Consider the following 18833-nt stretch of genomic DNA (forward strand, 5'->3'; position numbering starts at 1 on the left):
GGAGGTCGAGGAAGCATGGGGAGGTCTGGAACAAAGTGTGACGCTCCCGTCCTGCCGTCAAAGTTGCTGACCTGCCGTTGGAACTCAGGATGTAACGACACAATTTTCTCATTTATGAACTTTTTAAAAAATGTCTTTATTTGGGGGGGGGGGCGGTGCCTAGGGAGAGGGAGGGGAAGTCCTCAGCCTCCCCACCGAAGGCGGAGCCCAACATGGGGCTTGAGCTCACGATCCCAGGATCATGACCTGAGCTGAAACCAGCAGTTGGACGCTTCACCAACTGGGCCATCCAGGTGCCCCCTAATTTGTGAACTTTTTAAAGGGAAAGTTGAATAATGGCTCAAAAATGAGTCATTGTCCAAAGTGTCTTTGTCCTGACTACCCAAGTGCCCTGCGTCTGTCCCTGCCGTCTATCTGTCCCCTCTGAACGGTGGGCCACGGAGCAGGGTTGGTGGGGGCGGGCAGCAGAGGAAACCCTTCCGCACCCAGGGCCACAGGGGCCACAGGGGAGCAGGGCGCGGACTCGCCCCCACGTGGTCTCCACGAGTGACACGGAAAATGACTTCTGGGTAACGGGCGCAGCCTCCAGAAAGTCAGCCACGGGACAGGAAAGACGTCCCCTTCCTGCCCTCGTCCTCTCGATTCAGTACCTGCCTCTGTCTTGAGCTTCGCCCTTCCACTCGGACAAGGGCAGGACACAGATGACGCACTGAAGCAAATACACAATTTATTCACTAAAACGAGAACAAAATTTCCATCACATGGAAACATCAAGTTACATAACCAAATTTGTTTATTTAGAAATAGAAGTAAGTGTTGGCAACACTTTTTGTAGAAGTCAAGAAAACTGGGCGCGTTTCACAATGGGGAGTGTCCCTGTGGGCCGGTCAGTAGTATTGCTTCAGGAGAGAGAACATTTCACAGATCTTTCCTATAACTTCCAGAAAGGTCAGCCAGCCGGACTTGGGCTCGAACTTCTTTACAAAGCCATCCTCCTGTTGGGGAATAAATTTCACAGTTTAAAAATCACGATACAGGGGCACCTGGGTGGCTCAGTGGGTTAAAGCCTCTGCTTTCGGCTCAGGTCATGATCCCAGGGTCCTGGGATCGAGCCTAGCGTCCAGCTCTCTGCTCAGCGGGGAGCCTCCTTCCTCCTCTCTGCCTGCTTCTCTGCCTACTTGTGATCTCTGTCAAATGAATAGGTAAAAATCTTGTAAAAAAAAAGAAAAAAAATCATGAGACAGATTAGTGAGATGAAAAGCAAAGAAACTGCCACTTCACTAAAGCAGACAGTGGTCTCGTCGGCACCCGCACGGGTCTCCCCGCATCCATCCGCATCATCCCTGGGAGCAGTGCCCTCCAACAGAAACACAGCGCGGGCTAGAGAGGGAAGTTCAAGTTCGTAGCAGCCACATTTCTAAAGTAAGAGGAAACACGTAAAGTTGATTTAAAGAATATATTTATCTAAAATATTATGATTTCAAATAAATAAATAAAATATTATGATATCAATATGTAATCGATACGAAAGTTATTGAGCTGTTTTACATTCTTTGCCCAAACGCTTTGCAATACGCTGTGTGTTTTGCACTTAGAGCCCATCTGAAATCAGCCTAGCCACATCTCAAGGGTCCAAGGGCCGCATGATTCATTCCATCTCTGATCACAGTTTTAAAACAACAGTGTGAACTGCGCACTGTAATTCTGGACGGTGATTGTACAGCGTCCTGACTGCAGAGGACTTCTGAGATCACCCAGCCTAATACCTGCTCTTATTTTGACAAACGAGGAAACCGAGGCCCCAGAGAATGTGAGTGGCCTGAGGTCACCGACCTTCTGAGCTCCTGGGCCTGGAAGGGAAGGCTAACCTGTTCTTTTCATTCCATGAGCTTCCGAACAACCACCCAAAGAATCAGAAAACTGTTGCAATCATTCTTTAAGTGTTCCTCCAGTGTGCTGGTCAGCCTTCAGCTACGTCCGGATTCTGGGGTGACAGGCCTTCACGCCACTGCTGGCGTAGGTGACCACATGGGAAAGGACACGCAGCGTATCTTGGGCAGCTGGAAGAGGCCCGCTGGTCCGCGCCCGCCACTGCCTGCTTGAGCATAGCCAGAGCACAGACTGGCATGGTCTGGCTGGAGCACTTCCCAGGCAAAGGGTTGCCCAAGAAAGGCAGCTTCTGCTCACGCGTGTGTCAGGTGTGGTCCTGCTCTGAGACACGATGTCCCGGCCTAACCAGGGGTTCAGGCTGCTCCCTCTCTCCAGACTCACACACGTACACGCTTCTCGCTGGAGGTACGTGCGCCCCTCACTGCTTCCCTTCCCAGGATTCATGAAGCCCATGGGAACGGGGCAACGCCGCACGGCTGCTGCCACCATGACCGGGATCACTGTGTGGGACGACTGGGCAGTCAGCGTCTCACATAATGTTCCGCTTCTCCACCAAAGAGAGCCAACGCGGGGAAACCGACGAATTCGGCTCTAGGAAGATTAGAAAAGCTATGAAACGCTACAATTAAAAGGAGGGAATTCACAGTAGCTAAGCCTGCAAGCAACCGTCAGCGGCCGACGCGCGGGTCACCCAGACGCGCACGTCCCCTGGGTGGAACGCTGGTCAGCCTGAAGAAAGAGACACGCTCTGACCCCGGCCGCCCTGGGGACAGGCCTCAAGCACGTGATGCTCAGTGAGCCGAGTCCATCATGAGAAGACAAATACCGCACACCCCATGTACACGAAGAGCTCAGAACAGTCAGAATTGCAAAGTCAAAGCAGGACGGTGGCTGCCGCGATCTGGGGCACAGGAATGGGGAGCAAGTGTTCGGGCGCAGAGGCCTGCGGGCCAAGGCCAGTGATGTCCTCCTTCTGAGCAGGCAGCGCGACCGTCCGCACACAGACTCAGTCCACCCGTTGTCAGAGGTGGGTCCTGGGGCCAGTCGGGAAGTGTTTCTACAAAGGAAGGCAACCCAAGTGTCTACCAGCTGGGAGCCAGTTAAGGAATCAGGATGCGTGAAGTGCGGGGGTTGTTCTGCAGACGCTGCAGATGTCAGCCCGGGGCCGGGGAGGCAGGGCTGGACGTACTCGGGAAGGCACGTGCGAGACTGTCCCGTGCACCTTCGTTGGGATGACAGACGGTGGACGACGCGTGTGGACACGTTCAGTGGTGGGAGTGATCTTCCGTCACACATATATTTTCAATGATGCTATTTGTATCTTAGAACCATTCTGTGGGGCTCCTGGGTGGCTCAGTCAGTTGAGTGCCCGACTCTTGGTTCCCGCGCAGGTCATGATCTCGGGGTCCTGGGATCGAGCCCCGCGTCTGCTTCCACGCTGAGCTGGGAGCCTGCTTATGATTCTCTCTCCTGCGGTTCTGCTGCCCTGCCCCACCCTGGTCCCGTTCTCTCCGTCTCTCTCTTAAAAAAAAAATCACATGAAGATAGATCCAGAACTAGGGGTTCAATATCCTGTCAGTATTGCAGTAATAAGCAAGGGTGCCCAGATCTGGTTCTTCCGGGGAATACTTCCCGTTAAATTCAGCTACCTTGGCTTCAAGAAAGCCTCAAGCGTAAAATAATATCCTGCGTCTGTAATTCAAAGAAAACCAGACCCTCAGAATTGCTCAGAGCCAGCAAAGTACCACGTGGTGTCTGCACGCTTGTCAAATGACTCCTCATTATTCGCTCAACAGATACTTGCTGACCCTCGGCCACACGCCAGGCGCTGTTTCAGGCGCTGGGAACAGCCTGGTGAATGAACACGCAGAGTCCTGGGCTCACTAAGCTTGGGACGGGAACCTGCATCCTGGTGCAGGGCCCAGGGCCGAACAGTGGGGGTGCCGTCAGCTGTGGGCGGCTGAGGGAGACACCCCCAGGAGGGCCGCAGGGGCCACGCACACCTCTGAGGTGAAGTTGTTCGGGGCAGTGGCCAGAGCCAGTGCAAAGGCCCTGGGGGGGGGGGGGGGGGGGGGGGGGGGCGTTGCTTAGTTACCCAGGGAGGCTGGAGCCGAGAATGTGCAGGAGGGGCTCCTAGAAGGCGAGCCTGGATGGGATTTGAGTGCAGCAGTCAGTACTGGGTATGTGGCGCTTGCTCTCTGGGTGATCGGGGTGCTGGGGAGGGTTCAGACGAGGCCAGCACACGGCGGCTCCCAGTCTGGCTGCCACGTGGGGAGCAGGCCATGGCAGGGCGAGGACGGGAGTGGGAGTTCATCAGGGACAGGACTCCCTGATGAACGTGATGTAGGGTATGGGGAGTGGAGGGTCATGCCCAGGGTCAGAGAGTGTTCTGGAAGGACCCTCAGGGAGGCTCAAGTTCTGGCTCATGTCCCGTTTCGTGAAACGATTTTAAATCTCCAGCTAAAACCTCAGAGGACTGATCCGACCCCCAGATGGAATTCACGGGTGTGAGGGGTTCCTGGAGAGTCCGTCCCCTCACCACGAGCTCCTTGTGCCTGCGGAACACCAACTTGCTTGCGTGCACGTCTCTGCATGTCCTTTGGTCCAGACGGCTCTTCCCAGCAAGAGGCTCAAGGAACACCAGCGGCGGCCGCACCGGGGCCGCTCGTCTCCACCCCGCTCTGGAAAGTCCCAGCGGCGCCTGCACGTCCCAGTCTTGGACGGGGCTTTCTGTGCGTCCGCTTCTCAGGGCCGTGGGTTCAACCCTCTCGAAACGGCCCATGTACACTTAGTTGCATGAGATTTGGCATTCCACAAGGCGCTCTTCCAGAAGCATCCGCCGTCTTCGAACTCCCCTACTCAGGTAGCCGTTACTGTGCCCCTCATACGGTGTGGACACGACGCATCTCCGTTCTGTCACGGGATACGCATTCTGCAGGGGGCCTCACTCACTCGGGGTCACACCAGGAGCAAAGCCAGGATTCAGATCCCAGTTTCGATGCCCTCCCCGCTCCCCAGGAGAGGGCGGGGAGGGGTGCGCCCGGCGTTTCTTCCCAGCAGGTCCTCATGGATGTGAAGGCCCAGCCTTTCTGCACGACAGATGGCGGCAGCTTTCCCATCGGACCGGCGGGGGCCCCTGCACTCTCGGCCATCTGCACTGGCAGGGGGCCAGGAGGAGGGAACCACACGCGTGGGAGGGGAAGAGAAAGAGAGGTGACAGCACTGGACGGAAGGAGGGGAGAAGGGAGAGAAGCAGGGGGCAGGGAGGGAGGAGGGAGAGCAGTCACTCACACTGATGAGCACGAGAAAGAACGTGGGAGTTCACCACTCACACAACCACACAACCGACACACGGGTCCCCGTTTCCCCGTTCCCGTGGGGACTCCGGTCTAACCAGGGCCTGGAACTTAGGAAGACTCAGTGTGGCTGAGCAGGGACGTCGCAGTCCGAGCTCTGCAGACGACCACGACGGCCCTGTTCCCCCGTATTACAGACGAGGACACGCGGCCCTAAGGTTCCCTAACTCGCTGGCCTCCCGGGGCGCTGGGTGCCGGCACCTGGCCTCCAGCCCAGGTGCTCGGAGAATCTGTGCTGTGTCACCCCACGCGTACTCAGGCTTGGAACGCCATGGAGTTGCATGTGTTCTGTGGCCGTGTGCTGAGGGCTCTTCTCGCCGTGCCTCGTTGACATGCATTCTAGTCGAGCCACGGGCAAGCAGTCTGGGTGACAGCAGGCGGGACAGTGGACCCTGGGCTTCCGGCCGTCACTGCGGAGTGATCTCGCCCATCTGAAAATTCAGACTCTACCAGAGCAGGCATGTGACAAAGCCATCTGCCCCAAGACGAGCCCTTCCTGCATTCAGTTCACTCGCTCGGACCGTGTGTCAGCGTCTCGGGGAGTAAAGTCTCACATGGCCAAGCTCGTCCTGACTCAGGTGGCTCGGCCACTCCTTCGTGCGACCACAGAAGTGCCAAGCCCAAGACCTAAGCTCTTCGGGGCTCTAAGCCCTCCGAAACCGAGGAGCCCCGTGAACACTGAGGGTGCACGCGGGCACACGTGTGAGTCTGTGCGTCACTCCCACCTGGGCCACCCCTGGAAGACGAGTCCATTTCTGGAAATTCTCAGAGACAGTCCCCGCCCCCACTGAAGATGAGTTCCACGAGCTCACAGTCTGTGTTGTTGAGAAGATGCATTTTTAATAAACAGTCATCACTGTGTGGGTGACAAGTACCGGTGTGAGTCATGGGACACATGCAGACGGGCCCCTGTGCTAGATAAGCGTTGCCTTCGCGGAAACCTACGCGTCTGTGGCCAGCAGAGCTTCCCACAGCTGACTGGGGGGCAGCGGGACCCTCCACACCCAGGATCCATTCAGCTCCAAGCCCATGAGAGTCAGGGACAAGAAACACCTCATCACCACACAGGAAGGGACGGTGTGGGGGACGTCACATAAAATGTGACCCCACCAAGGGTCAGAACATTTATAATAATGGGTTGCCTGGCTGGCCCGGATGGAGGAGCGTGCAACTCTAGACCTCGGGGTCGTGAATTTGAGCCCCAAGTTGGGTATGGAGTTTACCTAGAATTAAAATCTTTAAAAAATAAATAAAAAATTCACAGAACATTTATAATAAAGGAAAGCAGCTATACTTTCAAAAGACAGTTAACATACCAGAAGATATCTGCCACATTTATAAGAATAATATATAAAAGTATATTTTACATAAAAATAGTATATAAAACATCTTTCATATATCAAAATATTTGAAAATAAAAGCATACAAGAAAGATTTGCTACAAATCAATGAGAAAAAGACAAAGTAGGAAAATGGGTGAAGAGTATAAATAGGCTATTCCCTAAGAATTGGGTGTGGTCAGTAAAGGTGTGGACCGTGCGCGGCCTCACGGGCAGGCAAGGAAGCAGGAACTAAAACAGGAAGTTGGATAGCGTCTCCTAACCCAACGGAGAGGGGAGATTAGGGCAGGTCAGCTGGGGTGGGGGCAACATCGCCGAGCCTCTCTGGACGGCAAGGACCTGATGCGTTGAGAAGTGGACGTGGCTATCCAAACCCCCCGGGGGGAGCATGAGTGGACGTGCCCGGGAACGCACTATTTGTGGGGCAAAGTGGAAATAACCGAGAACTCCTCCAGCCCGACCCGGCCAGACCCTCCACGGTATATACGGACAGCAGCGTGTGTAGAACTCTTTACAATATTATATTTTCTTTTTCTTTTTTTTTTTAAGAGCTGGAAAGAGAGAGAAAGAAACAGATGGGGGAAGGGGCCGAAGGAGGGGGAACCCTAAGCAGGCTCTGTGCTCATCGTGGAGCCCAGTGTGGGGCTCGATCCCACAAGCCTTAGATCATGACCTCAGCTGAAATCAAGAGTCAGACACTTAACTGACTCAGCCCTGAGCCTCCCCCCAAAAGCACTGTGTATATTTTCTATTCTCTGTAAATACATTCACTAGGCAAGATTTGCATGTAACGTAATTGTTAACAGCAGATCCGTCGTCACTAGGGGGAACAAAAGGCTAGCCTTGGGGGTTGGCGGGCTAGGGTCCTCGGAGACAGGAGTGCTTCGGGAAAGGGTGAAGTGGATCAGGTCTACCAACAAGCGTCCAGCTGTGAAAAGCCATTAATCAAAGCTTCTGACAAAGCCCTCTCCACCTCCCACTCTGGGCGTTTTGAGGTTTTGATAATAAAGTGAATTTTTGTTTGGAAATTCCCCAATAAAGTTTCTATAGCTGGTGGCACAGCACATTAGTTTTTTTATCAACAGGCTTTAACAGCTAGAGTTTGTTCTATTAGAAAACTGACCAAGAAAAGCAATTTCTAAACAATGAATTTGCAAAGTGTACCTGTGTTTTGCAACATAATAACTACCCAAATGTAACAGCATCTCCTACGGACTAAAGCTACGCTGTCACCACAGCCTGGCTGGACCCTGACTGGGCTCCGCTGCTGACGCGGACAGGGGAGATGCCGCGTGGCTCCCCGACTCAGCCACAACCCTTCACGCTGTTAGGAAGGAACATGGCAAGCACACGTATCTTCCAACCACAGAGCTCTAACTGCCTGGAAAGGAGCCAGAAATGTCTTCTTGTTTTAAAAACGAGAAACTTTTAAAAACAAGTCACCCAGAGAAAATAGTGGATTTTTAACAACTAGCAAGAAATCATGCATCCCTCGGTCATGGGTAAAAGCAGTGAACAAGGTTCCCACTGTACGTACCCAGCCTCCGTTCTGTCTTATCCACTCCCTCATGTTTGTCGTGATGAACTCTGCCACAAAGTAAGAAACCCTGGAAGCATCCACGTCCGGGGAAATTCGCTCCCGGAGGAGCTTCTTGGAGAGAATGCCTTCAAAGGCAAACACGGTCACAATCCTCCCCCAGTTAATGATGCCGTCTTCAAATTCCTTTTCCATGACTTGATTGAAGATGGTTCTGGCAGTGTCGATGGACCCCACATCAAAGCTGTCCAAGCATGGTCTCAAGTTCTGTTCCACCTCCCCCTGCACGGAGGAGGCCACGTCCCGCAGGACCCGGGACACTCTGCTGGCGGCCGGGCTGGGCTGCGGGATCTGCAGGACATGCCTCACGTAGTCCTGGGCCAGCGACAGCGTGTACCCGAACTCACTGTCTGTCATCTTCCGCCCGCCCCGCAGGCCCGTCTGCTGTGCGCTCTCCCGGGAGCGGCCAAGGCCAAATGAGGCCGGTCCCGGCCGGGCTGGGGATGTGACTCACGGCGATGCGTGGAAGCCTGTGGAATTTCTGTGTGCATCACCGGACGGCTCCTTCCTCCTCGTCACTCTCGGGCGTGGGCTGCGTGTGAAAGAGAAAGTTGAAACCGTGGAAGAGGGAAATGGTTCGGTGAGAGGCCACTTCCTCAAACTGTCAGTGATTAACTCGGAGACTTAAGGGCTGAAGGCAGGACGTAGAGAAACCAAAACTACCCCCCCACCCCCCACCCGCCGGCTGTCATCTCACCCTGTAATGCCACTTTTAAGAACTGAAAGCAGGTGTCACACACGCGCACCCGAACGGTCACGGCAGCGTTATTCATGGTCATCAGAAGGTAGGAACGGCCTGAAGGTTGGTCAGCAGAGACCCAGCGACTCCAGTCAGGGCCAGTTACTGGAAGGAAGCGCCGCTGCAGGGGGTGGGGGGCTGCCGAAGCCAGTGGGGGGTGGTCCCCCATGCTGGGGACACTCAGTAGGAGCTGTGCGCGTCGCCCTGAGCCAGCCGAGCGGGGACACCCGGCGCAGACCGCTGGGGCAGGCTCACTCTCACTGGGAACCAGCATCCACTGGGGATGAAAACATGTTGGAGGCGCCCAGAGGTGGTGTCACACACCCTGTCCCCACACCAGACTTCGCTAAATCGCTCCTGTCGAGATGGGGGGTTTATATTCTGCGAATGTCACCTGCAGAAAAGTGTCAAGACAGCCACCAGCTGAGCCAGGCTAGTGACAGCTGGGGACAGAGCTGAGTCAGCCGCGGCGGAGCAGCTGGGAAGCCCGGAGCCTGGCTCAGGGACACCATCCTGGACACTGCGGACTTGAGCCTGGGAGGGGTGGACGGGGGCGGGGGCCCATCTCCTCCTCTGGCCTTCACCTCTCGTGGACCCTGGAACTTCTGACCCACAGAAAACAAGCCCTTGCTTCTCGCTCTTGAGTCTTGTTGAAAATAGAAACGCCAGCACCCGAGTGGCTCAGACTCACGCGTACAAGTCCCCTTGTCCCTCGCTTGCCACGTGCCCGGCATCTGTGAGGGGACCACGTGGACGGCCTCACGGGCTCAGGCAGGTGAGCCCGGAGCCCTGGCTCCTCACCGTCCTCCCCTCGGGTGGCCGCTGAGCCACCGCCTGCCATCAGGGCGTCCCCTGGTGAGCACATGAGGTGAGGGCGAGGGTCTGGGGCACGGGGCACGGGCAGACTGGGCTCTGCAAAGGGCCGGTGAGAGGGAGCCAGGGCGGATGGCAGGTCTCCCAGCAGAGTGCTGGCGGCTGGGAGGGGAGGCCCACATCCCGGGCACGGCCACGGCCGCAGGGCCACCAGCGCTGTTCGCAGGTGGGATGGGCTGGGAGCCCTGCAGGACTGAAGCCACGCTCCCAGCCATGTCTGGAGCAACCTCGAGACTCCGTGTCCAGAATGACTATAGACAGGAGACATAGTTCACGTACAAGGTGCATTTCTGAACACGCACACGAGGCCTAGAGGGGAAGGGAGCGCCCTAGGGCTGCGGTGGCGGTGGAGGCAGCCCTGCCAGGGCTCCCACTTCAGGGACGCAATGGCAGAGGGCTCCACGGCTGCGTCCCAAGTGCCACCATCCTCCGCAGTGTCCCACAGGCCGCTGCCCGTCAAAACGGAGCAAGGCAGGGACTGCACGGAGACCTGTCCTTAATCTGTTCGACAAGTGGAGTGCGTCTCCCACTGCAGCCCGCTTTACTTTATTCCAGAGTTTCTAGTCACTTCTCTGAACAGATGGCAGAGAGAAAGACAAAGTCTTTGCTAAAAAGAATGATTTCTTTTTATGCAAAGTGTAATGACTTAAGGGGTGTGTGGGGGGAAATAGGGGCCAGGGGCACGCGGCCGGCCACAGACTGGGTGTGTGCACGGGGCGGGGGCACGTGGCCGGCCACAGCTCAGGCGTGAACACAAAGGAAGGTGTCCTTTCTCAGCATCACGACCACCTGTGTCTGCACTCACCTGGGCCCGGCCTGTGCACGCTTCCTCATCCCCCTGAGCTGCTCTGTGCACACGGGGAATTCTGGATGAAGTGCAGGCTCCGTGCTGATGCAGGCTGAGGGCGTCGCCCGGAGCGTGTGGGGTCTGGAACCTGTACTTGGCCTGTGTCAGGTGCTCAAGATACGAATGTCTGCCCCTGGAGAACTCTCTGTCTAGGAGACACCGTGCCTTCTTAGAGGCAAAGACCTGTGGGTAGAATGATGAGAGGCGGCTCCTGGGGCTTAACTTCCAATATGGGGGCCCCTCCTGGAGCCCCTTGGAGGCCATGGGCCGGGTTTGTGGGCCCACCACGATGCTGGGCAGCTGCAGGTACACCTGGCTCACACTCCTCTCCTCTGGGCCTGGGACTGATGGGTGGCGGCAGATGACAGGTGACTTCCTAACTGTGTCCTCACCGCACCAGCACCCGTGGCCTGACTGTCCCCTCTTGTCTAGAAGCTTCTACCAAAGAAGCAAGAGGCTTGGCCAGGGCTGAGGGAGGGATCAGCATTCGAGGAAAATGATGGGAACCGTGTGAGTCGTGTCGATGACCAACCGCCTTTCCCATCTGTATGGCGCACTAAGCTGCGTCATCGCCAGCACGATCACAGGCCTGCACGGGGACGACCCCACACTCGCTCGCCACGTTCACGTGGTCTGCACATCTGTCCACAGACATTCCGCTTCTCTACCGCTTCCCCCAGAGCAGCGCCCAGATCTGGACGGCGGGAGCAACATACTGGCGCCTGGCTGTGGAATGCGGGCAGGGCCGGGGCACGGGGACGACTCTCTGCTCCACGATGCCCACGTGGCAGGCTGGGGCTCGTCTGTACGGTGTCCCCAGCCCAGACGTTCCACCTGGCGGTTCCAGGTCCTGAGAGTGGGGGTTCCAGCGACAGATGCCGGCTACCAATGGCCTTTCCTAAGCCAGCTGGGAGCTCAGGGGGCTCCATTTCTATCCTCCAGTACCAGCAGGTGAAGCCACAAGCCTGCAGCTGTCCACGGAGGCAAACACCACTGTTATTAGGAGGAAGCGTGTCAGAGAAGCTGCTGCAGGGCTTTCAGACGGCCGCAGTGGGCCACGCACACGCCGGGTCACTTATGTGCACACTCATACCATCAGGTGATGCAGACAGGCAGCTCTGACGCTGGAGGGACCCGGCAGGTGCTGGGGCCACGCCGCCCCCCTGTGCTCCCGGGCGGCCGCCGCAAAGCTAAGAGCGCCCTGGGTCAGAGCCCTCTGGAGATGAGCCTCTGTTCTTCCCTCCGTCCCAACGGTGGGGAGCTCAGTCTGTCCTTGTCCCCTCCTGTGCCAGCAGAGCTCAGTGGGGAACAGGAGGCTCCCCTGGCTGCTGAGTGGCCGGGAGAATCCCAGCACCAGGACCCAGGTCCCAGGTGTGTGACCTCAGGGAGAGGCTGCGGAGGTCAACTTCTCTTTTCCCAAAAGGTGGAACTTGAGTGGGAAACTGCTGGGCTTTTCGCTGCCTCGCAGGCAGTTGTTCCGGGGAACCCCCGGTCCCCACTTGCTCTTTTGCTCTGGCTGCTTCCCCTTTCCAGGGCAATGGCCAGGGCAGACTGTCCACAGAGGGCGGTGGTCTAGAACAGGGACACCACCAGGACACAGAGGGGAGTGGGATGTGCGCCAGAGGACGCCTGCGCGGCCCCCGTCCTCTCCCACGGTCCGCTGGGGCCACGCCTCAGCTGTCAGGATGTGGGGGAGGCAAGCCCGCTCCCCTCAGGAAAAGCCAGTGGCCCAGTATGACACGGCTCCCAGCGGAAGCTTGGTTTCCCGCCCAGGAGACTGATATCTAGGAAATCCTAGGAGCAAGATAAGCCCATGGGATTTCCCCCAAGTCTCCTGCTGTACTTGGGAGCAAGGCCTAGTGGGTGCAGGAGGGGACCCGTAGGTCTGCAGCAAGAGAGTTGGGGGGGCAGGGAGGGGAGGAGAAGGGGGTGTAGACAGAGGCGGCTAGTGGGGTAGCATTTTTCAGTGAGGTCACAGAGACCACGGGGCGGGGGATGGAGGAGGAAAGAGAGGGGGTAAGCCCGGGAGGGTTAAAATGATGATCGGTGCCTCCGAGGACAGAATACCCAGCGTAGCCTGGAATGCCGTGCAAGTCTGTCCACGCCTGCGCGTACAGGGGTGCGCTCCCACCGGCCTCTCCTCACCCTCTCTGAATCTCTCCTGATACCCGCTGCCCATCCCACTCACCCACTCGGGGCCCGCTAAGGGCTTCCCGTGGCCCGAGAAGAGGGGCTCAAGCTCCTCAAAGGAACTTCTGCTCTGGTTTGACCTCCTTGGTCCACTGACTTTGCCACACTCCAGCCCCTGTCCTGGCTCCATGCCTGTGGCTCTGAGTCCCCGTCCGCAGGGCCCAGCCCTGCAAAGCCCCCCCACCCCGAGCCAGGATGCGTCTCCGCGTCTGTGCCCCCGCTGGCTTCCTGGCCATGCACACCTGTACTGGGTGCCGGGCAGGCAGCTCCCCGGGGAGAAGGGTTGTCCCGCTCACCCAGGATCCTTCCAGAGGGCCCTCGCGGTGCCCGGCACGTCCGGGCGCTCCACGAATGCCGGCTGGGTTCTCGTCTGTCTTTGCACCCACCGAGTGTTTGCAAACGGCCTGAATGGCCGCAGGTCTGAGCCGGGGCAGGAGCCACATCCCTTCTCCTGCGGAGCTTCGCTGGTGACACGAGGAAGCACAGGGCTTGTCTTTGTCCCGTGTCGGTCTGTGGGGAGAGCAAGAGAAAAGCCCACTTGAGTGATGGGGACGAAAGAGCTCGGATTTCCCTGCCCTCCGCGGAACAGCAGGACCCACAACACACGGTGAAGGAAGCACAGGTGTGTTTGGGGATTGAGAGTGAAACCGGGCCCCCTCCCCTGTAGGGCAGCTCCGTGTGGCGAGCGACGACTTGGAACACCCGAAGTACACAGCCCAGCCGGCCGCCGCAGCTCACTCAGCCCGCTGCCCCGCGGACCTCACCGCGCACCTGCCACGGCCACGCACCTGCCACGGCCGCGCACCGCACAGCGTCCAGGGGCCCGTGTCAGGAGCTCAGAGCTTGCCATGTCACAGACCCTCACAGACCGCCAGGAGCTTCCACTGTTGGACGCTCAGAGCCACCTCATGACAGGACGTGCCCTCAGGCCTGGCGGGCACGGGGAGCGGGGCTCAGAGGGGGAGGCCGGGCTGCGAGAGACTCCCACCGGCTCCTGCCGGCCCAGCACACCCACCACCAGCGAACACACCCCAGGCGCGGCACAGAGACGCTTTCTGACACAGCCGAGTCGCTGACTTGGTCACACGGAGAGAAGACACAGACCTGGGGTCACCGCAGCCAGGGAGCTCGAGTGTGCTGAGAAAGAAGGGGAGGCTGGGAGGGCTTAACTGGGAGAGGGGCTCGGTCAGAGCCGCACTGCGGGAAGGTGAGCCGGACAGGACCGGCTGCGGAGGACACAGGGACTTATCAGCGTTATTGAGACGCCGTTTACAAATATAAAAACCCACCTACGTAACGTGCCCACTTCAGGGCACTTGGGCAAGAGTCTGAACACCGATGTTAGTGTATGAACTGTTCTGAGCACCCAGAGCGTCTCTCCGTGCCCCTCTGCACTCTGTCCCATCGCCCTCCTGGGCCCAGGCAGCCACGGATCTCCTGAGACGTCCTGGAAGCTTCTCCATACACCTCTTCGTCAAAGTTAGAACTTGTCGCTCCTAAAGGGCTCCAAGCCTCCCCGGCATGGTGCCATCCGGAGAGCTCAGGCATTGGCTTCACTGCACCCGTCCTGCACGTGGGACCACGGCGGGTCTCACCGAGAGCATTGTCCTCGAGGTGCGTCCCGTGGCCCATCTCAGAATTTCCTTCCTTTTTAAAGTAAACGGGAACTCGCCGTGTGCACCGACCCCATTCCCCTTCTCCGCGCACTGGGCAGTGGACATCGACCTGGTCTCCGCCGGCCGGCTGCGGCAAACGGCGCTGCGGTGAACCTGGGTGTACAAGTAGCTGTCCAAGTCCCCGGCCACGTGCCCGTAAGCGACGCTGGGGGTCACAGCCGTCGGGTTCGGGAAGAACACGCTGGCAAAAGGGAGGACGTTCCGGAGAGCGGGGAGGAGCGCAGGGGAGCGGTGCCCAGGCCGGCAGGTGCGTTCTTTATCCCCTCACAGAACCGGAGCCGCGCTGGTGCTTTGCTGACCCCTCCCCTTCGGCTCACACACACGCGCGGTCCCATGCACACTCACACGCACACTCATGAGCTGTCACGTGTGCAGTCACACACGCGTACATACGCACACACAAGACACTCGTGCACACACACCCCCCCCCACACAGCTACCGTCAGCATCCTGGGCACCAGACCACGTGTCAACAGAGACAGGAAAACGCCCGGGACGGGCACCTCTTCAGTGGCCCCGAGCGCCTGGGCCGTGTGGGCTGCGAGGCGGACGCCGCACTGTCTGGAGGCTCCGGGAACGGAGGTGTTGGCCATGTTGGGTTTTCGTAGCTCGCTGGCTTTTGGACTCCTCTGTAGCTGCTGCGTCCACGACCTTGGCTGTGAGAGGGCAACCTGCGGCGCGTCTGACGGATCCTCACCCCGAGGAGATTCCCGATGACCGTGGGGCCCACAGAGCCATGCTGACTTGGAAGATGCCCACAGAGCCAGGCCAGGCTCTGCTGGCCTCCTTCATGCTGGGGTCGGAGCCTCCCGGCGCCCCCCATGCTGGCTCTGCTCATGTCCTAGGACCCCGGGAATGCCACACATGGGTTAGTAGTTCACAGGACGACGTGGGCAGGGCTGGCCTGGCTGTCTCAGTCCCCAGAAAGGGCTCTCACTTTAGCCAGCACCTCCCCAGCCCCTCGAGATGGTGGGGATGGCCACAGCGAGCTCCCAACCAGTCTGGAGGCCCTTCCTGCCCCGAGGCTTCCAGTCCGTATCACCTGCAGCCCCACCAGGAAGAGGTCCCCGCGTGGAGGGGATGTCCCTGTGCCCCGACCTGAGTCAGATGTCTCCTCTGGGTCGCAAGTGATCACATCCTTAAAGGACACCAGATTTCCGCCTTTCCCAAAGCCAATGTCTTTGTGCTTCTTCCTTTTCAGCATAGACGGCAAGTGACACTCGGGGACGAGGCTGGAGCGACCCCACCTTCCAGCAGGGACGCAGCACAGCAGGGGGAGAGGCCCCGGGCTGGAGAAGACATGCCGAGACTGGGTTGCTGGTCCTGACCCCCGCCCCCGGACTTAGAGCTCTCTGCCTCTGGGCACTTCCTGTAGGGGTCATCATAGTACCTGTCTTCTTGACGGCGGCTCAGCGCGCGGGGGGGGCTCAGCGCATGGGGGGCTCAGCGCGCGGGGGGCTCGCAAACCGGAAAGCTCCGTGTCAGTGCGCGCTGCTCCCCCACCCCCTGAGGGCTTCGGGGTCACTCCCCCTTCTCAGCAGACCCTGCGCCTGCGCTCAGTGGTGCCTCACTGCCCGCGACGGTAGGCTCCAGACCCCGGAGCTGCCATGCCAGGCTCAAACTCGGGCATCCTGGACCCACTTTCCCATCTGGGCCTCCATCTCTCCACCTATAACCTAAACAGAAAATGGACCAGGGGCACCTGGGTGGCTCAGTGGTTAAGCCTCTGCCTTCGGCTCAGGTCATGATCCCAGAGTCCTGGGATCGAGTCCCGCATCGGGCTTTCTCTCTCTCTCTCTCTCTCTCTCTCTCTCTCTGTGTCAAGTAAATGAATTTTTAAAAATCTTTAAAAAAAAATGGACCAGAATGTTTCTAAATTTTCTCCCAGTTCCCCACATTTTTTGCTTCATATCTAGATCTTTATAAGGGCTCATCAGGCTCCTGAGGTAAAGCAAAGCTGCTTCTAGTCTAGCAAGACAAGCACGCGGTGGGGGCAGGACCGCACGGATCAGCAAAGTCCTGAGATCTGTGAGGGTCGAGGGACCCTGGGGGACATCACACCACCTCTTCTTGTGGGTATTAAAATTCTTCTGTGGTAAAAATGTTTGTTTGCTTCTTTGTTTTAAGAATAGAATCTCGAGAAGCGCCTGGGTGGCTCAGCAGGTTAAAGCCTCTGCCTTCGGCTTGGGTCATGGTCTCAGGGTCCTGGGATGGAGCCCCCCATCGGGGTCTCTGCTCGGCGGGGAGCCTGCTTCCCCCTCTCCCTCTGCCTGCCACTACCCCTGCTTGTGTTCCCTCTCTATGTCTCAAATAAATAAATAAAATCTTCAAAAAAAGAAATAAAAATTAGAAACAAAAAGACTAGAAGGTCCCCTGACTGCGCTCACGACCTCATTTCTAGTGTGAAGGAGCAGCCGTTCTGATAAGGGTGACTTCTGAAGGAAAGTCCCCTCCTCTTGTCACCCCTGAAGCCCCCGCCTCCACCCGGGGCCGCAGACGGCTTCACCGGCCACACCACTCCGACATTAGAAAAGCTCGGAAGGATGGGGGTTTCCAGAATCTTCTATTCCCACTTCCCATTTCTCAGGTCATTTGAACTATCACATATGTGAAGAAAAATGTCACTGACGGGGGAAACCCTTGGGGCTTGGAGGAGGGAAAGCCCTGTTCCCGGAGCTGAGCCCCCGATTCAGGACTGTGGCCCAAGCATGGAAGGGTGAGTGGTCAGCGGTGCACCCGTTTCATGATGGCCTCGGGGTCCCGCGGCACTGTGGACGTCTGAGGAAATGCAGGGGTTTGGAGGCCTCACTCAGGAGCTGCTCGCAACAGAGGGTCACCTGCCCGGGAGCTCCCTCAGCCGGACAGAACTTGGGGACACCCAGATGGACATAGGAACAGCTCCTTGGAGGGGATGTGTGACCTCTTCTCCCAGGAGTAGAGGGTCTGGCAGACTTCCAGGGACTCACTGACCCCCAAACAGAGTGGGGGCCATCCCAATCCCTAGCCCTCTGGCCCTGTCCCTTCCCCCACCCACCGTCAGCCCAGCCGGATGGCAAGTCCCAGCCCTCAGGCACCTGCCCACGCCGATGACCATGTGTCTGCTCTGAGGGGCCTCCTCGGCCTTCCCTGCTGACCAGGGGGGCCTCTGGAGGGCCCGATTCCGGGCAGGCTGCCTGGCCCCCAGGTGCTGCAGATGGCGTGTGCTAGCACAGAGACCCTGGGGGCCGGGCAGCAGAGCTCCAGCTCAGGTTTTGCCGCATCCCCTACCTGTGCGTCTGAAGCAAGAAGAGCCAAGACCCGAGTCCGACCTGCGCGGTGCAGGCCATGAACATGCCGAGGAAGGGGCCCCTGTCCCCGGAGTGGGACCACACGCCTGCCACGCGAGCCACCAGCCACGCACAGAATACAGAGCTGGGCTCTGGGGAGCAGAGGAAAATCAGGCCATCCTGCCCCCGGGTGGCCCCGGCTGGAGTAAGTAGCCACAGGACAGACAGCAGGACGCATCAGGAGGAGCCCAGGGCGACGGGAGGGTGAAACCAGGTTCTGACGGAACGTCTGCTCTGTGACAGGGATTCCTGCTCCCCTTCCCCCACCCAAGACATCGTGTCCCGGAGGAGGAACTGGTTGCCCGGGACGCGACAGCCCACATGACCAGACCGTGCGGAGTCGGCATTAAACTCAGGATAGCCTCCTTCCCAAACACATGCTCGGATGCTGCTTGGACACCTTTAAAATTCCCACGTGCAAACGTGTTAGGTCCATTCCCGGTGACGCACAACGGGGGATCCGTGTCACTGATCCGGGGTCACCTCGTCCAGCAGGGCCTCTGGCCCGCCTCCCACCCCAGAAAACTCCGGGAGCCTCCATGGGGCGCCACCTAGTGCTCCCATGTGGGATGGCAGTCAAGGCAGGAAGCCTCTCCCAAGAGCGCGACCTTCTTCCCCAGGACCATGGTCAGGCAGCGGGTGGGGCAGTGGGCAGCAGCCCCCGCAGTGAGGGTGCGGCGGGGACCATCGCGTGGCCATGGGGGGCTCACTCTGCAAGCCGGAGCGCCGGCGTCTGCCATGTGTGTGGCCCACGACCTTCGCACCCGAGGAAATTCCTGGTCTGGGGCAGCCTCTCCCGAAGCACCGGCGTCCGGCAGGGGAGCCGCGGCCCTCGAGTCTCACATGGCAGTGCGGGGGGCAGTGAGGGGACAGTGAGGGGGACAGCCGTGATGCTGGGCGCTGCACTGACGGGGGAACACGCCGTTTGCTAGAGAGCCTCTGACCCTCCAGCCGGTGCAGGAGTTTGCCAGAACAGAGAGCAGGGCTGGGGAGGGAGCA

At 58.5% G+C, this 18833-nt stretch overlaps 2 protein-coding genes and 1 long non-coding RNA gene across 4 annotated transcripts in view; 1 reads left to right on the forward strand and 2 right to left on the reverse strand.

Annotated features, from left to right (window-relative positions):
* Window positions 1–16223, forward strand: part of LOC131998972 (uncharacterized) — a 30814-nt gene extending 14591 nt beyond the window's left edge. Inside the window, exon 6 of the long non-coding RNA XR_009398964.1 lies at window positions 15710–16223. This is a non-coding gene — a long non-coding RNA (uncharacterized LOC131998972). The remainder of the gene's footprint in view (window positions 1–15709) is intronic.
* On the reverse strand, window positions 771–8755 carry BCL2A1 (BCL2 related protein A1). The gene is made up of 2 exons (XM_059371413.1): window positions 8124–8755; window positions 771–995 (listed from the first exon to the last, which is right to left on the reverse strand). The coding sequence occupies exons 1-2, from the start codon at window positions 8538–8540 to the stop codon at window positions 888–890; spliced, it is 525 nt and encodes a 174-aa protein (XP_059227396.1). The 5' UTR covers window positions 8541–8755; the 3' UTR covers window positions 771–887.
* Window positions 8631–18022, reverse strand: LOC131998968 (uncharacterized). Of its 2 annotated transcripts, none has more exons than XR_009398961.1 (4): window positions 17776–18022; window positions 13129–13342; window positions 10601–11613; window positions 8631–8715 (listed from the first exon to the last, which is right to left on the reverse strand). XR_009398961.1 is itself a non-coding variant. In XM_059371409.1 (4 exons), exons 1-4 carry the CDS (start codon window positions 17838–17840, stop codon window positions 8674–8676), a joined length of 546 nt encoding a protein of 181 aa, XP_059227392.1. In that variant the 5' UTR covers window positions 17841–17978; the 3' UTR covers window positions 8631–8673. The 2 variants fall into 2 exon arrangements, 1 of the variants encoding a protein (XP_059227392.1); XM_059371409.1 differs by having other exon boundaries at window positions 10601–10825; window positions 17776–17978.
* Window positions 18023–18833: the final 811 nt, after the last annotated feature.

This window comes from Mustela nigripes, chromosome 13 (genome assembly GCF_022355385.1).
Source record: "Mustela nigripes isolate SB6536 chromosome 13, MUSNIG.SB6536, whole genome shotgun sequence".
Taxonomy (NCBI): Eukaryota; Metazoa; Chordata; class Mammalia; order Carnivora; family Mustelidae; genus Mustela; species Mustela nigripes.

Coding starts and splice junctions, on each gene's coding strand:
- BCL2A1 (XM_059371413.1), bottom strand. CDS start 8,540: ATGACAGACAGTGAGTTCGGGTACACGCTGTCGCTGGCCCAGGACTAC. Junction 996..8,123: donor TAAGACAGAACGGAGGCTGG/GTACGTACAGTG, acceptor ATTCCCCAACAG/GAGGATGGCTTTGTAAAGAA.
- LOC131998968 (XM_059371409.1), bottom strand. CDS start 17,840: ATGTTCATGGCCTGCACCGCGCAGGTCGGACTCGGGTCTTGGCTCTTC. Junction 13,343..17,775: donor TTCTTGCTTCAGACGCACAG/GTAGGGGATGCG, acceptor CTCTCCCCACAG/ACCGACACGGGACAAAGACA. Junction 8,716..10,600: donor CGTGCACAGGCCGGGCCCAG/GTGAGTGCAGAC, acceptor TTTCACACGCAG/CCCACGCCCGAGAGTGACGA.